The sequence below is a fragment of the Rhipicephalus microplus genome, chromosome X (assembly GCF_043290135.1).
Source record: "Rhipicephalus microplus isolate Deutch F79 chromosome X, USDA_Rmic, whole genome shotgun sequence".
NCBI lineage: Eukaryota > Metazoa > Arthropoda > Arachnida > Ixodida > Ixodidae > Rhipicephalus > Rhipicephalus microplus.
Window position 1 is genome coordinate 64,409,945 of NC_134710.1, and position 18,202 is coordinate 64,428,146.

Here is an 18,202-nt window from a genome sequence, read left to right on the forward strand (position 1 = left end):
AGAAACGGTTCATTTGGTGTACGTCTCCTAGAGTTTGTCGGTTCCACGTGACATCGGTGCTTCGGTTTGGTTCCGCCTGAAAATTGGTTAGGTTTCGATAACTCTAGAAAAATTACTGGCGACTCCCACTTTATTTAATTACCTCTCTTTTCTAACTTTAGCTTTAATTTTTTCAATTTCCCTATATATTCTCTGGAAATCTACCGACACACACAAACACATATATGAAAGAGGCGAGCAAATGTCGCGTTGCCCTTGATCTTTAGTATCTGCAGGCACATTAAAAAAACCCCAATATATACTACAACCCTTTTTTACCGAAATAGTGCACCAGCGAGCTCGTTAAGCGAAGCATCCCTCGATGACAGATTGATCTGAAAGCGTGCACCTGACAGTGGGTGCATGAAATAACTTGTTTCATGAACAAGGAGAGGGATTCGTTTGTGTAACCTAAAAGTGGTTTTCATCTCTTTTTTATCATGGAACTGCAAACAGACGCGCGCAACGCGCGTATTCCATTGCGGTCTATGGCGGTTCCGCCCTCTTTTTCTTCTAGCAATATGGCCACCGGCGGCTTCACTTGCTCCCACTATGGTGTACTAGAATATATTCTAGCTCACTATACTCCCACGGAGGAACTTTTCCTTCCTCCGTGATTGCTCCCGTTGGCGGCGGCCGGGACTGCCACTCCAGAGGTTCTATAGAACCTTCTTGTCTACTACGATGCGGTCTTCTCGAAGCTGTCTATTTTTCCGGTTTCGTGAGAATTAGAATAGGACTTAAGATGGCCGCTGTCTATTTAGCAGTCTACAGTTAGTATTGGAACACATCCATAACACCACACACCAGCCATAGAGTTCCCAAAAGAAACTCTATGCACACCAGCACCGTTTCTGAAACCGAAACTAGTAGTAGATTTGACCGATGACGGCGTCACTGTGCGGACAAAGCCATCACTTAGACCCCCCCTCCCCCCCCCCCAAAAAAGAGAGAAAAATTACACGAGGGGCCGGCGTCGTCTGGTTCCTTTCCGAATGTACGATACGTAGCTTATCATTTGCTGGAGAAGCCAACGAAGCTGCCGCTCATCGTGCAGATTGTGTGGTTGAGGGAACAGGGGACATCATATTGGTTTATAATGGCAGCTGTTAGGTGCATCCTGCGGACTGCGCTTCAGCATCCCTGCTACTTGAAACACGGTGTCCTCAAACCCTTGCAGCAATGCACTGTTTCGTCCCGATGCTTCAGTTTCAGTCCATCATCAAATTCCGGTACGTTTTTGACGAAAAAAAATTTATTTCCTTGGCCATGGCACCCTTTCATGCATTCGATGTGTCACAAACGGTGTTTAAGCTGTTGGTCGGCGCTCGTCTTCTTCGTGGATGCGCACGCTTTACGATGAAACTTTAGGGGGTTCGCTTACTGTAACCACGTTGCGGCGGTGCCGCGGTAAATACAAATGCGTTTGTTCGTTTATATTAGTCTAGCTGCCGTGACCACGGCGTTTATTCCTCTGCTGTGAAGGAGTAAATATTTGCGAGCAACGATGCAAGAGGATACGCGATAAACCGGCATGTCATGCCCTTGACGTCGCATGGTGTGATACTAGACAAGAGTGTTATCAGCGCGCGCCGCATGGCGAAACCGTTTATCTTTGCGGATGAAGGGAACTTCGAGTAATGCGGGCTTTGTGTATGACTCGGCAGTTTGCATCTCCACCCGCTTTTGAAACGTGTATCAGAATAAATATGGCAAATGAAATTGTCATTGTATTTGTCACGATGCTTAATAGTGCTTGTCTGTTGGTAGCTTAAGTTGTGCGTTTGTAGTTTTTTTACAAGAGTGTGAGCTTAAATAAAACACTATATTTAGTGTGTGATTGTTAGGTTAAGATTCAATTGGTGTCCATCTGCCGCGTAGCTTAATGCCTACCACATCGGATCTAGAGGTCGTGGGTTGGACCCCGCGACGACGGTTGTATTTCGAAAAGGGTGACCTGGAAAAAATTATTTGGCATGCCCTATAATCAGGTTGTGCTTTTGACACCGAAAACACCAGAATTAATTTTCATCATGTTCGCTGTTTTCACAGAGAGAAGGTTTTCAGAGAAACACGAGTGGGTCGTAATGGATGGAGATATTGGTACTGTCGGCATCTCGCAGCACGCACAGGTATATATGCTCATAACTGATATAAATTTTAGAAACATATTAAGATGCATGTAGCTCGCAAGCATGTTTGCATCACTTGGTGACTAAAATAGATGTGCATTAATTAACAGGTGCACATGGTTCCCAAAATGAAAGCACTACTATCATGGTGGTAATGTTGCTACAGGCAGAGTAGGCCTGGCAGACTGGGCTGGCCATTGCCTTGCTTGAGAATCTCTTTCCACATAGTTTGTATGTGTTACATCATTCAGGCTCTCGCAGAAAAGTCGAAAAAATCCCAGATTCTTTTTTGCAAACCATCCACAGGCCTCCCAGATACACAATATGTTCAGCACAACTGTGAAGAAACCATCCTGATTGATTGATATGTGTGGTTAAATGTCCCAAAACCACCATATGATTATGAGAGACGCCGTAGTGGAGGGCTCCAGAAATTTCGACCACCTGGTGTTCTTTAACATGCACCCAAATCTGAGCACACGGGCCTGCAAGATTTCAGTCTCTATCGGAAATGCAACTGCCGCAGCCGGTATTCGATTCCGTGACCTGCGGGTCAGCAGCCGAGTACCTTAGCCAGTAGAACACCGCGGCGGGGCCGGAAACCATCCTTTGTTCATGAGTCTCTCCCTCTTTCATGGCAAGAACACTTGCAGGACCAGATTTAGTGGTCTGTATCGACCAGTTCATTGAACTTAGTGCACAACAGAGAGGCATGACCCCTTACTTTGAATATGCATAAAGGAGTGCAGGCCGACTCAGTGCAGCTAATTCCTCCGTTGACACAAAGCTGAAGTTCCATCGTTGACAGTGATTATATAGCATTGCTAAAAGAAACTGCCAAAAAGAATTGAGGTCACATTCTAATGTACACCTTCCCATTGGTGTTTGCAGCAATGAAAGACTAGATACTGCAGTCAGTGCTACCCCTTCATAGCAACCAACAATCTTGTGAATCTTTAACTACCAAAAATTAAAATTCGAGGCCATTTCCGCTCTTTGAAGTCATGACCATGCCAAACAATTATCAAGCACAGCCAAACCTAATTTTTCCTATTCTCCCAATCCCAAATTATTTCTGAAACTAGTGCTGGCCTCCTTGTGGTGAAAAATTGTTGCCCCAATAATATGGACGAAAATGTGGTGCAAAGAAAATATAGAAACGAAGGTGGATTCAAGTCACAACAGTCTCATTTAAGTGGGAGCAGAATGCAAGAACAGCCATGTAATTTAGTGTGGTGGTTAGCTGAGCTAGTTCAAACAAAGACGTACCACTGTAAATGCATTTAACTGCATATTTAGAAGCTCCAGGTAGCCAAAATCAATCTGGAGTTCTTCACTACAGCATATGTACCACATAAAAGACTTTTTCAAAATTGTAAAGCTAGCTTTCCTGCTATGCAGCATGAACTAATGGCATCCAGTCACTTAATGCAAACAGCCTGTTTAAGTATGCATTGCTCATGCTATGACGTGGAAAATTTAGTCAGCTTTTTTGATATAAACACGCATAGTAAAAAAGCCTCAGCACGCTCAGCTAGGACCGCGTCTCCGCTTAAAGCATGACAGGTGCTGCCGTTACTGGGACAAATATGAAGCACAGAGAAGCGCACTTGCAAATTATGAAAAGGGTCCATTGTGTGGTGGCATAAAAACGTAAAACCACAGAATTTTGGTGCCTTTTTGTTAGCTATTCATACCATTATGAAGCAGCTACACTGGTTGTATTGTGTAGCATTACTCGAGATGAATTTTGCATTTGTGCCTGTTTCTGTTTCTAGACATACACAGTGCTGTTACATTAATGATGGCTAATCTTAACTGTCGATCTGAAGTAACTTGGGGAATGTGGAAACACGACTTCTGTGCTTCTCCCGATGTAAACAATGCCTCATGTCACTGCTTTCGATCAGACCTTTCTGTGCTATAACAGAACCCAGCAAAACAGCTTTGTAGCCTTAAGCCAAAGTGCTGTAATTGACCAAGTGCAAATGTAGGCGCTTCATCCAGGCACTGCTTGCTATTGGGATGCTGGTGCATTTGTTTTTCTGAAAAAGTTCACTTCTTATGTTTGGATTTTTTCTTGCAGGAAGCACTTGGTGACGTAGTATATGTTCAGCCACCAGATATTGGCACAGTACTTACCCAACATGGTTTGTAATTTTAATAGGTGCTCTTTGGCTTATTATGCCCATTATTCATCAATGTTATTGAGCAGTTTTCAAGAATGCCTCTGTTGCTGCACACTGTGATGAGTGTGGAATAGAAATTTAGTTGGCATTCCCAAGGCATCTGTTCTTTGACACCCAATGCAAGACAAAAAGGAAGAAAGGCAAGCATTCACTGGCCGTATAAGGCCCTGCAATGCTATTTTTGCTGCCAGTGTTGCACTGCAATGTGTTTCTCATATAGTCCCAAGGTGACTGCTAAAAGAATTGCAAAAATTGATGCAAGGCCGCAAAAGTTATTCAACTTGCAAAAAAAAAAAAAAATGGAGAGAGGAGATTCAAGAAAAAAAAGCATAGTCAAAAGGTAAAAGCAAGACGCCGACCGAAAAACACATTAAAAAACATACTTGTGAACAAGGCCTCGCCTCTGTATAGAAGTGTATTTTTGGTCAGCATCTTGCTTTTACCTTTTGAACGTGACTACTCCCGACAAGATGAGCTTTTGTCAAACTCTTGCATTAAAAAAAAGGCATACTTACCCGCATTTATATCACCAAAAAAGAGCTTTAAATCAAATAAAAATGTGGCATACATTTAGCGTGAGTTGTTGTTTCATTACGGGCTTCTCAGGATAACCTAAAGCCACTTTTTAAGTAATTGTTACTGTGTTTGTCATTGTTGCTTGTGCTACATGGCAGTGGAGTGCTGGTAGCACGCGCGAGCATTCCTTCGTCTTCATACCGCAGAAAAATTTATCATAGCTGTATTTCGTCATTGTTCTCACAAAGAGCATGAACTAAAGTAAAACTAGTGCATACTAGTGATTCCTGCTGCACTGGCAGATAAACAAAATATGGATGTAAACATGACTGTTCTAATTATACTTATGCATGTTACAGTTGATGTGAATGCCATGAGGTGGTGCCACTAGTTCTGTCACTCAAACTTGTCTCTGGTGTACTAGTGAACAGCTGTAATACATTTCAATTTAAAGTTCTGTAATGACTTTCCTTTATATGGAGTAATCGGAAGGTATATATGATGAAACACCTTTGCAAGAATATGAATAACTATCTGGCCCAACAAACCTGCGGTAAAACGTGTGCTTTATGTCAATCAACATAAGTGCACCTACTGTCATTAGTAAATTTAATGTATACTACATACAGCTAATGATTCTCATGCATATATTCCGTTAACTTAAACAGTGCAATCTTGATGCCCATGCCTAGGCAACAGAGAAAAAAAAGCAGCATTAACATAAATTTCGAAACCTGGTGTTAGTCTCGGCTTTCTAAAAAAAAAGCACCTAGTTTTACAGTGTACATACAAACGTGCAAAATTTCTCTTTTGAAGTATGAGTAGGTGAGACACAAGAAATGCTATGTTAACTTGTGCACAAGCACACAAGACAAGAAAAGCGTATAATGCTTCACTGGTGTTGAAGCGTTTTCTTGTTTCATGTGTTTGTGTGCAAGTTTTCATGTGATGTTCAAACGTACCAATGTCCTGACCTTTACATTCTTGTAGATTAAATATAATGTTGGGCAAATATATGTGGATTAAGAGTTTTCCTGCATAATTCAAGATGAAAAATCTACACTTTCATGACAAAGAAAGGTGTGCTCACTTGCAAAAGACTTCTTATTTCAAGAAAGTCGCAAGTAAATGAAATGGAAGGAATAGTAAAGAAACCAAATGCAAAATGCACTTAAAAATCAACTGATGTATTTAAGCATGTGTAGAACAAGGGTGATCAACATTTGTATTTTCTTGAAATTAAAAGAAGTCTGCTAAAAAAAATTCTCGCTTTGTATTAACCAGAGGTGTTCTAGTATATCTTTATTTTGTTGCATCGTGGACACGCAGAAAGATGCAGCGAAACACATACAACACTGTGCGCTGTCTAACAGTATGGTTTTCTGGTACCTCTCTGTCATATCACCTACGCTAAAACAGACTGTTCCATACAAACAAGTGCATATAGCTGCCCTTCTACTTTTTAGAGCTTCTATTCTCCTTAGTTAGCTTACTTTTATCACTGAGAAATACTGCATAATAAGGAGAGCTAATAATAAAGAGAATTTCTTTGTACATTTTAGTGCTGCTCTATCACACATGCAGTTTCATAATTAAGCATGTTTCATTACCTTGTCTTGCAGATGAATGTGGTGCCATAGAAAGTGTTAAGGCTGCCAGCGATATTTATACACCTGTTTCAGGGAATGTCACAGAGGTCAACAAAGCGCTTGAAGACAAACCAGCACTTGTGAATAGCGACTGTTATAATGAAGGTGAGAATCTGCACACCAGTGCATGTGCACACATTTTTAAAGTCTTGGGCTAAATGAACAGGCTACTTAAAAGAAATAAAGTTAGAAGAAGCTATATTGTGGTGTAGTAAGTGACAACTGTAATGAAACTTTAACAAGTGGGGAAAATTCACATGCACCTATCTTGAAAGGTCTCTTACACTGTAATCCTCGATAACCATCCCACAGCAGCTTCATGCATGGTTGCTCACAAAGAGAGCTAGCACGATAAGCCTATAGAGACCAGAAAAAGATTTGCAGTTTAGTATTGCAGCCACAAGTGTAAATAGATGCATGTCTCGGTAAATGGTATGATGAGCGGAAGATGCAAGTTGTTGTACATAAAACAAAAGCTATCATGCCCGGAGCAGTGGTCAACTTGCGTTACGCCTACACGTTGAACGCACCCATCGATTCTGTATCCACAGTGAAGTTCCTTGGTGGTCATTTATGATCAGACCTGTCATGTAAGCTCGTAATAGACGCAATTGTTAGTAAAGCATTTGGCTTCGTAAGGTGAAATTTGCATCCAGCAAACCCTGAGACTACACCTCTTGCTTACAAGACCCTAGTATGCTCACAAACTGAATACGCCACCTTAATCTTGAATCTGAATTAGGCCTACCTTATACAGAAGCTGGAGCCTGTACGAAATAAGACTGCTCCCTTTGTAACAAAAAATTACTTGTACGCATCAAACATAAATCAAATCTTCACTCAATTTAGCTTCTCTAGCAAAGAGCAAGGTGCTAACACTATTGTCCCTGTTTCGTAAGCTTTACTACAATCATTCATCCCACGATGTTTTCAATATCAAGCCAGCTCGTCATATATTTTCACGACTAAATCGCCAGTATAATATCGAACCATTTTCGCCCGCACTAATCTGTTTTATCACTCGCCACTTCTCATCGCCATTCATGCATGGAACATTCTCCCTACTGACATCGCACTCATTGACTCGTTTGTCAATCGTGTAAAGTAATTTATATAACTCTGAGCTAATTGTTATCAAGACCTGTGTCCCCCCTCAAATAAAAATATTATTGTTAAGTGCTTGAATTGTCGTTGCTTTTCTTGTTTTGGTTGCTTTTTAGTCAATGTTTAACCTTGAAATGTTTTTTTGTTTTTACTGACTCTTGTTTTTGTACTTTTGTTATAGTGTTCAGTGTTTATTTTGTCTATTATTTTCGACATCCATTGCTATCCCTCTATGTAATGCCTTCTGGGCATTTATGGTATCTGAATTAAAAAAAAAAAGCTATTGTGTACAACTGTGGAAGCTGTTTGGCATGATTTTTACAAGCTTCCAGTGCATTTTAATGGGAGGAGCATAGCAGCACTTGATGATGTGCTGAAAGATATAGTAGTAATCTTCACCATAAGCTGTGCTCTACCACATGTGTATATTGTTTTTGTATGCCATTGTGTTATTGATATGTTTTCATACCTAATTGTGTTACAATTCTCTCCCCCTCTCTTGCATGCAAAAGAAGGGGAGTGGAGCGGTCTGGCTGCACACCCCTCCTCCACTCCCATTCTTTACACACCTCTCAAGGTCATACAGAGAGAGTGAGGAAAAAAAAAAGACTCGCGTGAACAAACTGCATGGTTTGCTGCAGTTGTAAAGCTGCAGACAGGAACTGCAGTCAAACACTTTCCTAAGCTGGTGTGCAATGCTTTTTGACACACAGTAAGTTCCACAAAAAGCAACCATCATATATTTGTTTCTTTTTACCATAAGCAGTTTTATTTAGAACAGTTTTGGCCAGGAATCAAACGCACATTCAATCTTAGCTACACATTTTATCTGCTAAGCTATCGAAACTGGTGGCTATGAAGTCCAGACCGCCATTTCATATAACAGTGACATTCAGCAAAGCCTGCAAGATACTCTTATTTTCAAGTTGCATTATTGAATAAGAGCATAAATGACCATCAGATATTTGCCTTGTTTTAATCTGAGATTGAAGAATGGTACAAAATTTTAAGTGGAGTTTTTTTTTTGTTCTTGGAATTTATTTACTTGACCAATTGGCTTGTAAAAACTAGTATTATTTGCCTAACGTTTGTGAAAGCTGGCAAAATGCATTTCACAAATTACAGCTTTTTTTTTCTTTTGCACTGGGTTACCAACTCTCATATGGCTATATTTTCTCTCTATTACTGGAATTAGTGTAAATAACCATGAATTATGACCCCAACTAAAAACTTGATGCCCAATTGACTTTTTTTTAACAGCTACAAGGTAGTAAAAGCAAGATGTGATAAGTTTATGCTGATTTGGTACTGTATCTTTACCATTCCTCACAACTCAGCATGCCTTTTAATTGAAACTATTCCTAAGAAGCTTTGTTAGGTAGCTCTGAAAAAAGTTATATGTACAAAAAGAAACATTTTTAAATGAAACTAGTGGATATGTATTGTCAACCTTTCCGTACGAAGTGTGGGCTGTCTGCATAAAGCCTCGGAACAGTGTGTCCCGATGTAAGGCACCAGTTGACGTGACAGAACATTGTGTACCTTTTAACTCAAGAGCTAACACAGTGGCCTTTAACCATTGCAGGTTGGATATTCAAACTGAAGGTGAAGAATGCTGATGAATTGAAGTCCCTCATGGATGAAAAGGCCTATGAAGAATTTCTGAAATCTAGTGCTTAAAAAAATTGACATAATTTTGTAGGAAGAAAAAATGCTTTTGAAGACTGATTTGTCTAAAGATTTCCCACACATGATGCCATTGAAAGTGGGGTAAATGACATTTATAGCAATTGCACAGATCAAATAAAAAGCAGGCGACAAGCCAGTCAAGGTTCTGGTATCTTTTATTCATCCAGATGGATTCTGTACCACAACCAAAAAATAGTTCTTATCTGGAAAGTAAAGAACAAAAGCAGAAATCAGTAAATTAACTATCCCTTCTTGAAATTATCAGGTCGAATTTCAATCCCCTATCTCCAAGTACACATATTAGATGAAACCAGTTCAGCATTAATTTCTGCATTCAGGAGTTTTTCAAACACTTTTTTAGACTTAATGTTTTTTTTTTTTTTCAATTCTCTCAAAAATGTATTACTATTTCATTGTGCTTCTTTCAAATTAATGTGGCAGTTTGGCTGAATTTGTGTTCTACAGAATAATTAGTGAAATTGAGAGAGAAGTAACAAAATGCATGAGAGACCTCTCTCTCTTTCTAATCAGAGTTATGCTAATTGTTCAAAACACTGCAGAGCTATGCTTGCTTTCCACTTTTAGTACCCAGCTTAAAGTCTCAATCAAGGACTTGATGAATAACCAGCTAAAACAATATGTATGCAGAGAGATGTCTCAATTTCTTACTCCAATGTACTTGCAATACCCAAAAACATTACCTGGCGATATCATAATTTCATGTTTTTTGGTCCGCATCCGGAGAAATGTCAAGTCGTTTCCTGGTTCAAGGTCTCGCAGGGTGCTTCGTGCCTGCTCACAAAGCCGTGTCACAAGCGTCGCATACTGCATTGTTGTTACATTATCAAATGATGTTTTGATGGCTGCTCCTGAAAGAAGCAATTTGACAACAATGCTTTTTGTGAATCGTGTAATGCACAGAAGCAACATCAAGCAAGAAATGTTATGGGGCTCCTGCTAAGAAATGTTATGGGGCTCCTGCTAAATTTGAGAAATAGCGCCCCCAACCCAAACGCGGCTTGGGTTTACCCATGTGCAGCGGCCTTGACGCTATTTCTTTGCTTCCCCCAATTCCAAAACTTCCCTATTATCACCATAAGTGAAGCCAGTACATGGGACAAGAAAAAAAACTTGAATTCAGCAATAATGTAATCTAAAGTTTCAACTGAAGCACTGCTTTCTCCAAGCTTAGTATTTTTTAGATGGTTTGTTCACAAAGTAAAGCAAATTATTATATGTACTTTGCCAGATGTAAAACATGCAGACTTTTGCACTAAATAAACCCCCTGATGTGCAAATTAACAATCTCTAATATCAATTAATGATGTATGCTGTGTGTTAACAACACTGCTTTGTCTATAGCACATTAATTCTTTTGTTACCACGCAAAAATGGCTATTTTTCATATATCTCGAGAAGATAGTTTTAGCCAGTTTAAAAAGTACTCCGGTACGTATTGCAGCATACCAAATTTTCCACAATGAAATGCTCTTTCCAAAAAATATATGTTACACACCAACAAAAATATTTTGCAATGAATAAAAAATTAAAAAGTGTGTAATTTTGGTTGCCAGCTGGTAAACAGTGCAATAAATATTATATATGAAAAAAAAATTTAAAACAAAGCAAATTCAGAATATATATTTTGACCCAGGAACGGTACAAAAACAATAAATGTTCCTATTCTCATAGACAGAAAATGTGTCATGTGGTGAAGCATCGCTTGGTTTTTCGTGAGACACAAGTGAACTCGTGTACTTTTCGCAGTAAACTTTTTTTTTGCGATAAGAGCCTGCACAGGTACTCCAATATATATGGATGCCCATGATGTTAATAATCCCTCTATAAATGATAAAAATAAGATCTCTAATGGCCTTCCCTATTTTGACCTCTTTCTACAAGCCACCTTGCTGCACATAGGTTGGCAATCCAATATATTCATCCAAGCATATTTCTTTGGATTTTTGCACATCATACATAAAAAAAAAGAAAGAACAATATCGTGCCTGGTCCTTAAACCTTACATACTGCTCTGTAGTCAGGGCAAAGATGAGGTTTGGTGGCTTTCTTGTCATGAGGAAAAGCTCTGCAGTTGTCGCCAGCACACCGCGCCTCTGCGACGTGTGGGCCTCTTACATAACCTGAGTAGCTATTGTGCACAAAGGTCGGCAGCTACGCACTTGCAAGGGAGGAGAGAACTTGAGGCCATAAAGCAAACACATGAACGGCTGCGAATGTCTCAGGCTGACGCAAACCCTTATGGCCATAAAACTTGGGGCTCAGGAGCTGTCATCCTCGGACTCTAAGCTTGTCCTCACTCAATTCAGTGCTGTTGCAAGACAGTTTTGAACATCGCGTGTTTTTTGCAGCGCAGGCACACACCCATGCGCGCGTGTTGACGGCATAAGAGTGACTAGTGACCCTAAATGCGGCCCTGTGTCTCATATAACCATACAAGCAAAACCAAAGCTGCTCAAAACTGGCCAAGAAGGCCACCTTCACACTTTATACAAGCGGCGGACATTTGGAGATATTTTTATGTACTATAAATTTTCTCTGACCCTTAGCAACACCTCTATTCAATCGCTGCCGTAAAATTCTGCCAATTATTACTTCTCAACACTGTCAGATTGCGAAGCTGACACCTTAATTTGATATTTGACTTGCAAAGGTTCTTTTGATTACAGAACTTTGATGTTACTGTAGCATAACCATGAGGGGGACGCACTTCAGTAAAGTTCGCCAGCCAAGTGTATTTCCCCAATTACACACACACACATTGGTTCGTGCAAAGGTCTGTCAAAAAAAGACTCTGTTGCCAAACAGGCAAATTCAAATTGATTTTGAAAGTTGAGTGACTGGAATAACTACTAGAAACTGTTGGGTGCATGAGAAACAATTTCAACATGCCAAAATTTACGACCCAAAGCATCGATCATCGGTGATCGATTTGAATAGGCGTGGTAACAAAAGAGTTACAGGAGCACTAAAGTCAACTATTAAGTCAACGTTGATTATTAAAACGGTGGTCCAGAAACCTCGTAGTGTTACTTTTGTGCCAAGAAAGGGCCTATTTTGAAATAAAATCATGTTTTAGTGCTCCACATCGGGTTAGCGCACTTCAAATTACCCGCCTCAAGAAGCGGATCGACCGGACCGACTCACATCACTGTTGCCATGCACAACATTGCCCCGCTTTACTGCGCTAGTAGAAGCAGACCGAAAGTAGCGGGAGCCACAGCAGCAACAATGATCATTCATTAATTTCCCGCCATTGGCTTCAACATTGTAGACACTTTTGTTTCAACTGCGCCCCACTAGATGGCACTACCTGTCCCGTGTAACCACGCGAAAATTGAATTTTTGAACCACTTAAGCCATTCCCCATAGTAACGTCTGGTGTTTTTTTTTCCATGAATCAAATCGAAACAAACAAGCAGCATTTTATTAAGTGTCTTAATGCCCGGAAGGTTCTTAGTGCAGTTAGATCAATTACTAGTGATTAATTGTAGGCGGTCCGTCTGATGTCATCAGGGTCATTTTGAAAATGTCCTACTGCGGCGCATGTGTTCTTGTGCATTTACCTTAATTTCTTGGTAAGTAGGGCTTTGTTGTTGATAATAGTAGGTGTCATACATTGAGCTTTCACTCTGACGTAAATTATTATTTGACTTTTGTGTCCCTTTAAGGGATACTGAAGAAAAACACTCAGTCTAGAAATATGGTGTTCTTGCAGAACTCATTTTCTTTGAGATAAAATACTATTGGAGCAAGGACTTGAAGTTCAGCATTATTTCTTAATTTTGAGACAAAAGCCAAGTGCACCAGTACGATTTCATGAGTTTAAAAATAATTTTGTTCGTATACTGAAGAGCTGTGGCTCAGTAAAATTGTTGAAACTTTCTAGTTTCAGTGTCTGGCACTTTTACAATTATAAAGCAATTTATGTTTATAGACGAAAATTGATTACCATGCCAAAGCTGAGAAAATTAAGAATGCTATGGTGATACGAAAACTAAAGGACCATTTTTTTTACCGACCCGCCAAGCCTTTTCTGATTAGTAAGTTTTTGGGTGTCCGTTTATGGGTGTTATAGAGGTGTAATTTAATCTTACAGCTTAAGTAATTTTTCTTTTTGAAACTAAATTAAATGATAATAGCAAGAAGCTCCATGACAAAGCCTCATTATTTTATTAATATTTTTCTTGCTTCTTGCTTATCTTGGTCCCAAACAACTGCTCTTGACTGTTCACCTCACAAGCAGTATCGTTAGGTGCAGCAGAGAGCATATATGAAAACAAGGGTCAATTAAGATGCCTCAGTGTCGGAGTTCATGCACATTTGGGGCAAACGTGTGGGTGCATGGCCATTGTCTACAGAGCAGTGGTGCAGGCTGTGTAACTGTGCATCTTTGAAAGCTTGCACACATGCAGTAGCACTTGGAGGACATGGCCTCATATCTACTCCATTGTTTAAGCACACCAAGCCTGTATTGCTGTAAATAAAACTTCCATTTCACTATAGTATTGTCACGATGGGAAAGCGAGCTTTACGTTACTGCACTGTGTACAAAATGCAGGTGGTTTCATCGTTTTTGACTCAATGAAGTGCATTCGTTACAGTAACTATGTAGGTACACTAAAAATTGTTTGCTTCTTATTTACATTTCTCGCAGTTACAAAACAAGCCAAATTGTTTGATTCTTATTTACATTACTGGCAGTTACAAAACAAGCCATATCAGTTTTTAATAAAGGTCAACAGCATTTTGGTGTCGACACAGCTCATTTGGCTGAAAGTGGAAAACCACCTACTGCGTATCAAAGCTTTTGCTGGCTTGAGAGAGAAGACTAGGTTCATGTAAGTGAAGTTAGCTTCACCAGAATCTGGGCCTAGCATGCAATAACAGCGTAGTAGGTGACAACACCTGTAACTCATTTGCAGTCATTCATCCTGCAGTGGTCTAGTATGCTTTTACATGGATTAGTGTGCCTGGTACCTTCCAAGCCACAAATGGCATGCATGCTGGCAGCATGACATAGCATGGTAGATACAAAAGTGGTGAGTGCTGAGTTTTAACGAAAAAAAAAAAAGAAGCATATGCAAACTAGAGTACCATTATTGCTGCGAGATAAAGCCTCCTCAAAGAGTGAAAACTTTCTTTTATGTGATGCAATACAGGCGATTTCAAAAAACCGTATTTTGATGGTGCAGGTGTTTGCATCCGCTTATGGCATACTGTTATAGACTCGTACTCGGTGCGGGCGAAGTAAAAAAAAAAAAAAGCTGTGTGGTAAGAAAATTACACGCCCAGATAACCAATGCGCAAATACTATATACTCCTAATGCTAGACACCGTTATTTTTGAGGCACTATATTTTTATACCCCAAAACATCCTGATTTTCACCAGTAAACGACGCATTGCAGCACATTACAAATCGATTACATGTGTGGCGTCACATCACAGCATTTATTGCAGTCACAAAGTTATCACTATTGTAACAAAGGCACAGCCTTGTCCTGCAAGACAATTGGCTGTCACCACAAACAAACTAGCCACATTCTCTGGCACTAACCTTCAGACGTGGTGACTACTACTCCGACGACTCCGTCCTGGTCTTTCAGTTTCTTGAATATATCTTCCACTTCGGACTAGAAAGTAGGAAAGCAAAAAACAAAAAAAAACGCTTAATATTTCAGTTTTGACAGGTGGTCACCGATACGAACGGGCATATGAATATACAACTCGTCGAGGCGAGAGTTCGCAGCCAGTAACGTTGTTTCAACCAGATTTCTGCCACGTGTGGCTCCATTACTTGATACAAGTTATGTATAGAGGCATTCATGCAGCAGGAAGTAACCACCTACAGCGTGAAAGCACGCACACGTTATCGAAATGAGCAACGGCCGCAAATGCTTTGCGCCGAGGGCACTCCTCAATGTTGCCGCTTGTTTACCATAAAAAGTGCACATAAACAAAACAATTATAAACCCGAAAATAGTAACAGTTTAAACGTATAAGTTTAGGAAACAGCCGGCTATTATGCGTACGATCGGCGTAATAAAAACCATGCTCACCGTCATCGCACTTTCAGTTACACTGCCCACGGCAGTGACTGCTACGACCCGGTCACAGAACACCTACCAGTTGGCTACTCAACTTGGCATGGATCCGTACAAAGCTATGGCTTTTGAAAAATGGTGCGTCCACGACCTACTGTATCTTACTGACCTGCCCAGCAAGCGAAGCGCCAGCACGCCCTTTCTGGTATTGGCGCTTGCCGCTATGCGCCCTCTGGCGCTGCAACTTACCTCATCCGCACTGGTTGCTGGCGGCCAAAACATGAATCGCCGCGCTTTTTTTAGATGCGGAGCATCTTATACTCGCGCCTTGTAGTGCGCCGTCCGCGCCGTCCGCACCGCTTCTCCAACATTCGACAGCTGACGCGCGCGCATGCGCCGTCGCCCACTCTTCCACCATCTGTGCATCCCTTCCTCCTCTACACACCGCGCGCGCTTCACTCCTCCACCATCTGTGCACCCTTCCTTCTCTACACACCGCGTTCGACATCTACAATTCTCCTGATTCTCCAGTGGACGCGCATGTGGCGTCGCGCTTCGAGAACATTCAACAGCTGACAGTGCATGCGCCGTCGTGCTGTATATATACTCAAGGTCGGTGCTCGCTCGCTCAGTTGCCGCTCGTCGGTTGGTTTGTACGGCGCGTCGACGTCCAAGGTCGCGGTGAAATGAATTCCAACGAATCCACAAACACAATGATCGACGTCCCTTCGACCAGCGCCGCCCTTTCGCATAAGTGTGTACGTGTTCACTCATTTAACACCCCCTCCTACAACCACGTTAACCAATTTAGCCATCGACCCAAGTAAGTCGCAATTTAACACCCCGTTAACCAATTATATGGTCCGCATCCTTCTCAGTGTTCCCCCGAGGGAAGCTGCGGGCAATGTTTTTTTTTTTTTTTGTCGTCTGCTCGCGCGACGCTGGGAAAAAAGCAGCAATGTTTAGGCGTGCATACACTCTGGACGATTAAAATGAATAAAAGCATCTTTTCGAATGAACTTAAAAGTACAATGACGATCTTTTGCTACTGTCTGCTTGTGCCGAGCTGCGACAGAAGCGTGCAGGTAGGTGCAATTTGTACACCATCAAAGCGAGGTTTCTTGGTGCAAATTAACCATCACGATGGTGGTTTGATGCGTGCCTATCTGCCAATCAAGGCAAGAGAAGACTCCTGATGTAACTTTTCATGAGTTTCCAGTGACCGAGGTCCGTGAAAAATGGATCAAGGGGATTTTCGTGTTGTAAAAGACTACGTGTCTCTAAAAGAGTGAGTTGCTGGGCTGGTTGGTGGTTGGAGTTGCTGGACTGGTTGGTGGTGCACAGGCAGAAACGCATATTAACGAGAAAAAAAAACGACAACCTCAAGAAAGTAAAAAATGACGCGCTATACTCCCAACTGTTCATTATCAAATAAAAGGAAAGATGACAAAAGTGCACATATTAAATTACTTTGTGTTTGAAAAACCATAAGCCTTTTACTTAAGATCCTGCCGCCCGGTTCTTGATCGATCCCCCTTTGTGGGTGTGCGCCAGAGTAACAAGGACCATCATCATCATCATCATATGGAAACCTTGTCACTACATCTGGTTATGTAACTAGTTTTTGAAACACACACATTGTGCGAAGAATTAGTGTTGAATAAGTGATTTTCCGTGATGGTTCGTTTCAAAACAGTTGCAGAGTGTCTTTCATTGATTATTCATGTACCTGCGATCTACATTTGCCATTTGAGACGAAGGTATTTATGCGCAAAATTGTCTGTATTGGGTTGTTTTCTATGCGCGCTGTATGCCGCGGCCTCTGTCAAATGTCATAGTCCTTGCCCTTTCTTGTCCAGACAGTAAATTCAATCCAGCAGAGTGCGCGACAACAAGTCTACCATTGTACACACGTATAGCCGGTATCATGTGTTAAATAAACATTGGAAGCGTCTTCTGCGCCGCGCGGCACAGCAGCCAGCCCCACACAGAAGTGGCTTCTGCGCCGCACAGAAGTGACGTCACTTTAAAAATTATTACCTAAAGTTCGTTAAATGTGTAAATTATTCATGTGTAATGCGTTAAACCTACAAAAATTTTACTAAGCAGGTGTTTAACGAGTCAATTAGCGTAGGTTTGTTATTTAAATACATATTACAAGTATTTTAAATACAGGGAAGTCATGGGCGCTGCGGTGCGAAAGGTAAACGCTGCGAGATGGTAGCCGCCTGCGATGTGTTAGGTGGTGAAAACTCCGATGAAATCGTGGCCATGACCTACAGGCCACTCCCAAGGAGGACTGGAGTGTCGTCACTGCTTCATGTGATTGCTGGATGCTTAGATGAACCTGGTGGTTGGAGCTAGCGCGGCCGTCCACCGCGCCGCAGCTTCATCTGAGTGTGTGCGCCATAAAGTTTCTCAGTATGATGTGCGGATTACAGTTGTTGGACGTACTGCATTTTCTAGATTGCAATGCCAAGCATGGTGTTGTCAAAGGTGAAAGTGTTCTTGCTGCCGAGTTTTGCTTGTCGCGAAGGGCAAGGTCGACAATGAAATAAATGCTTTCGCACAGTTCACGTGTGACTGACCGGACGCACATGCATGAAACCCCAGTGCGTCGGCGAAGTGTTCATACGGTGGATGGAAACAACTTTATTGTAATGTTCTTACGAAGCCTGTGATCTCCGAAGGCCAGAGCTACTGCATTGCCGTCTGTTTTGTCGAGTGCGAACACGTACGGCCCTTCTCATCAGTTGCTACGTGAATGCTCCCGTGCTGTCACAGGCCGCGCGTGTTATTGAGCAAGACAGACAATCTGTTT

General features: G+C 41.3%; 2 protein-coding genes across 4 annotated transcripts; one reads left to right on the forward strand and one right to left on the reverse strand.

The window, feature by feature from the left end:
- The first annotated feature begins 994 nt into the window (after nucleotides 1-994).
- ppl (glycine cleavage system H protein, mitochondrial) lies at nucleotides 995-9,459 on the forward strand. Its single transcript, XM_037427268.2, has 5 exons — nucleotides 995-1,271; nucleotides 2,092-2,171; nucleotides 4,258-4,321; nucleotides 6,499-6,630; nucleotides 9,215-9,459. The coding sequence occupies exons 1-5, from the start codon at nucleotides 1,139-1,141 to the stop codon at nucleotides 9,307-9,309; spliced, it is 504 nt and encodes a 167-aa protein (XP_037283165.2). The 5' UTR covers nucleotides 995-1,138; the 3' UTR covers nucleotides 9,310-9,459.
- On the reverse strand, nucleotides 9,456-15,541 carry robl (dynein light chain roadblock). 3 transcript variants are annotated; one of them, XM_037427269.2, is made up of 4 exons: nucleotides 15,397-15,541; nucleotides 14,895-14,970; nucleotides 10,020-10,187; nucleotides 9,456-9,521 (listed from the first exon to the last, which is right to left on the reverse strand). In XM_037427269.2, the coding sequence occupies exons 1-4, from the start codon at nucleotides 15,400-15,402 to the stop codon at nucleotides 9,478-9,480; spliced, it is 294 nt and encodes a 97-aa protein (XP_037283166.1). In that variant the 5' UTR covers nucleotides 15,403-15,541; the 3' UTR covers nucleotides 9,456-9,477. The 3 variants fall into 3 exon arrangements, with proteins under 3 accessions (XP_037283166.1, XP_075733111.1, XP_075733112.1); XM_075876996.1 differs by lacking the exon at nucleotides 15,397-15,541 and adding an exon at nucleotides 15,187-15,306; XM_075876997.1 differs by lacking the exon at nucleotides 15,397-15,541 and adding an exon at nucleotides 15,046-15,070.
- Between the last annotated feature and the right edge of the window lie 2,661 nt (nucleotides 15,542-18,202).

What these genes read in the sequence shown, in the direction of transcription:
- robl (XM_075876996.1), bottom strand. Translation starts at nt 15,291, where the DNA reads ATGTGCACTTTTTATGGTAAACAAGCGGCAACATTGAGGAGTGCCCTC. An exon ending in CGTGTGCGTGCTTTCACGCT is followed by an intron (nt 14,971 to 15,186) that starts GTAGGTGGTTAC and finishes CCTACTTTCTAG; the next exon opens with TCCGAAGTGGAAGATATATT. An exon ending in AGTAGTCACCACGTCTGAAG is followed by an intron (nt 10,188 to 14,894) that starts GTTAGTGCCAGA and finishes TGCTTCTTTCAG; the next exon opens with GAGCAGCCATCAAAACATCA.
- ppl (XM_037427268.2), top strand. Translation starts at nt 1,139, where the DNA reads ATGGCAGCTGTTAGGTGCATCCTGCGGACTGCGCTTCAGCATCCCTGC. An exon ending in GCATCTCGCAGCACGCACAG is followed by an intron (nt 2,172 to 4,257) that starts GTATATATGCTC and finishes TTTTTCTTGCAG; the next exon opens with GAAGCACTTGGTGACGTAGT. An exon ending in TAGCGACTGTTATAATGAAG is followed by an intron (nt 6,631 to 9,214) that starts GTGAGAATCTGC and finishes TAACCATTGCAG; the next exon opens with GTTGGATATTCAAACTGAAG.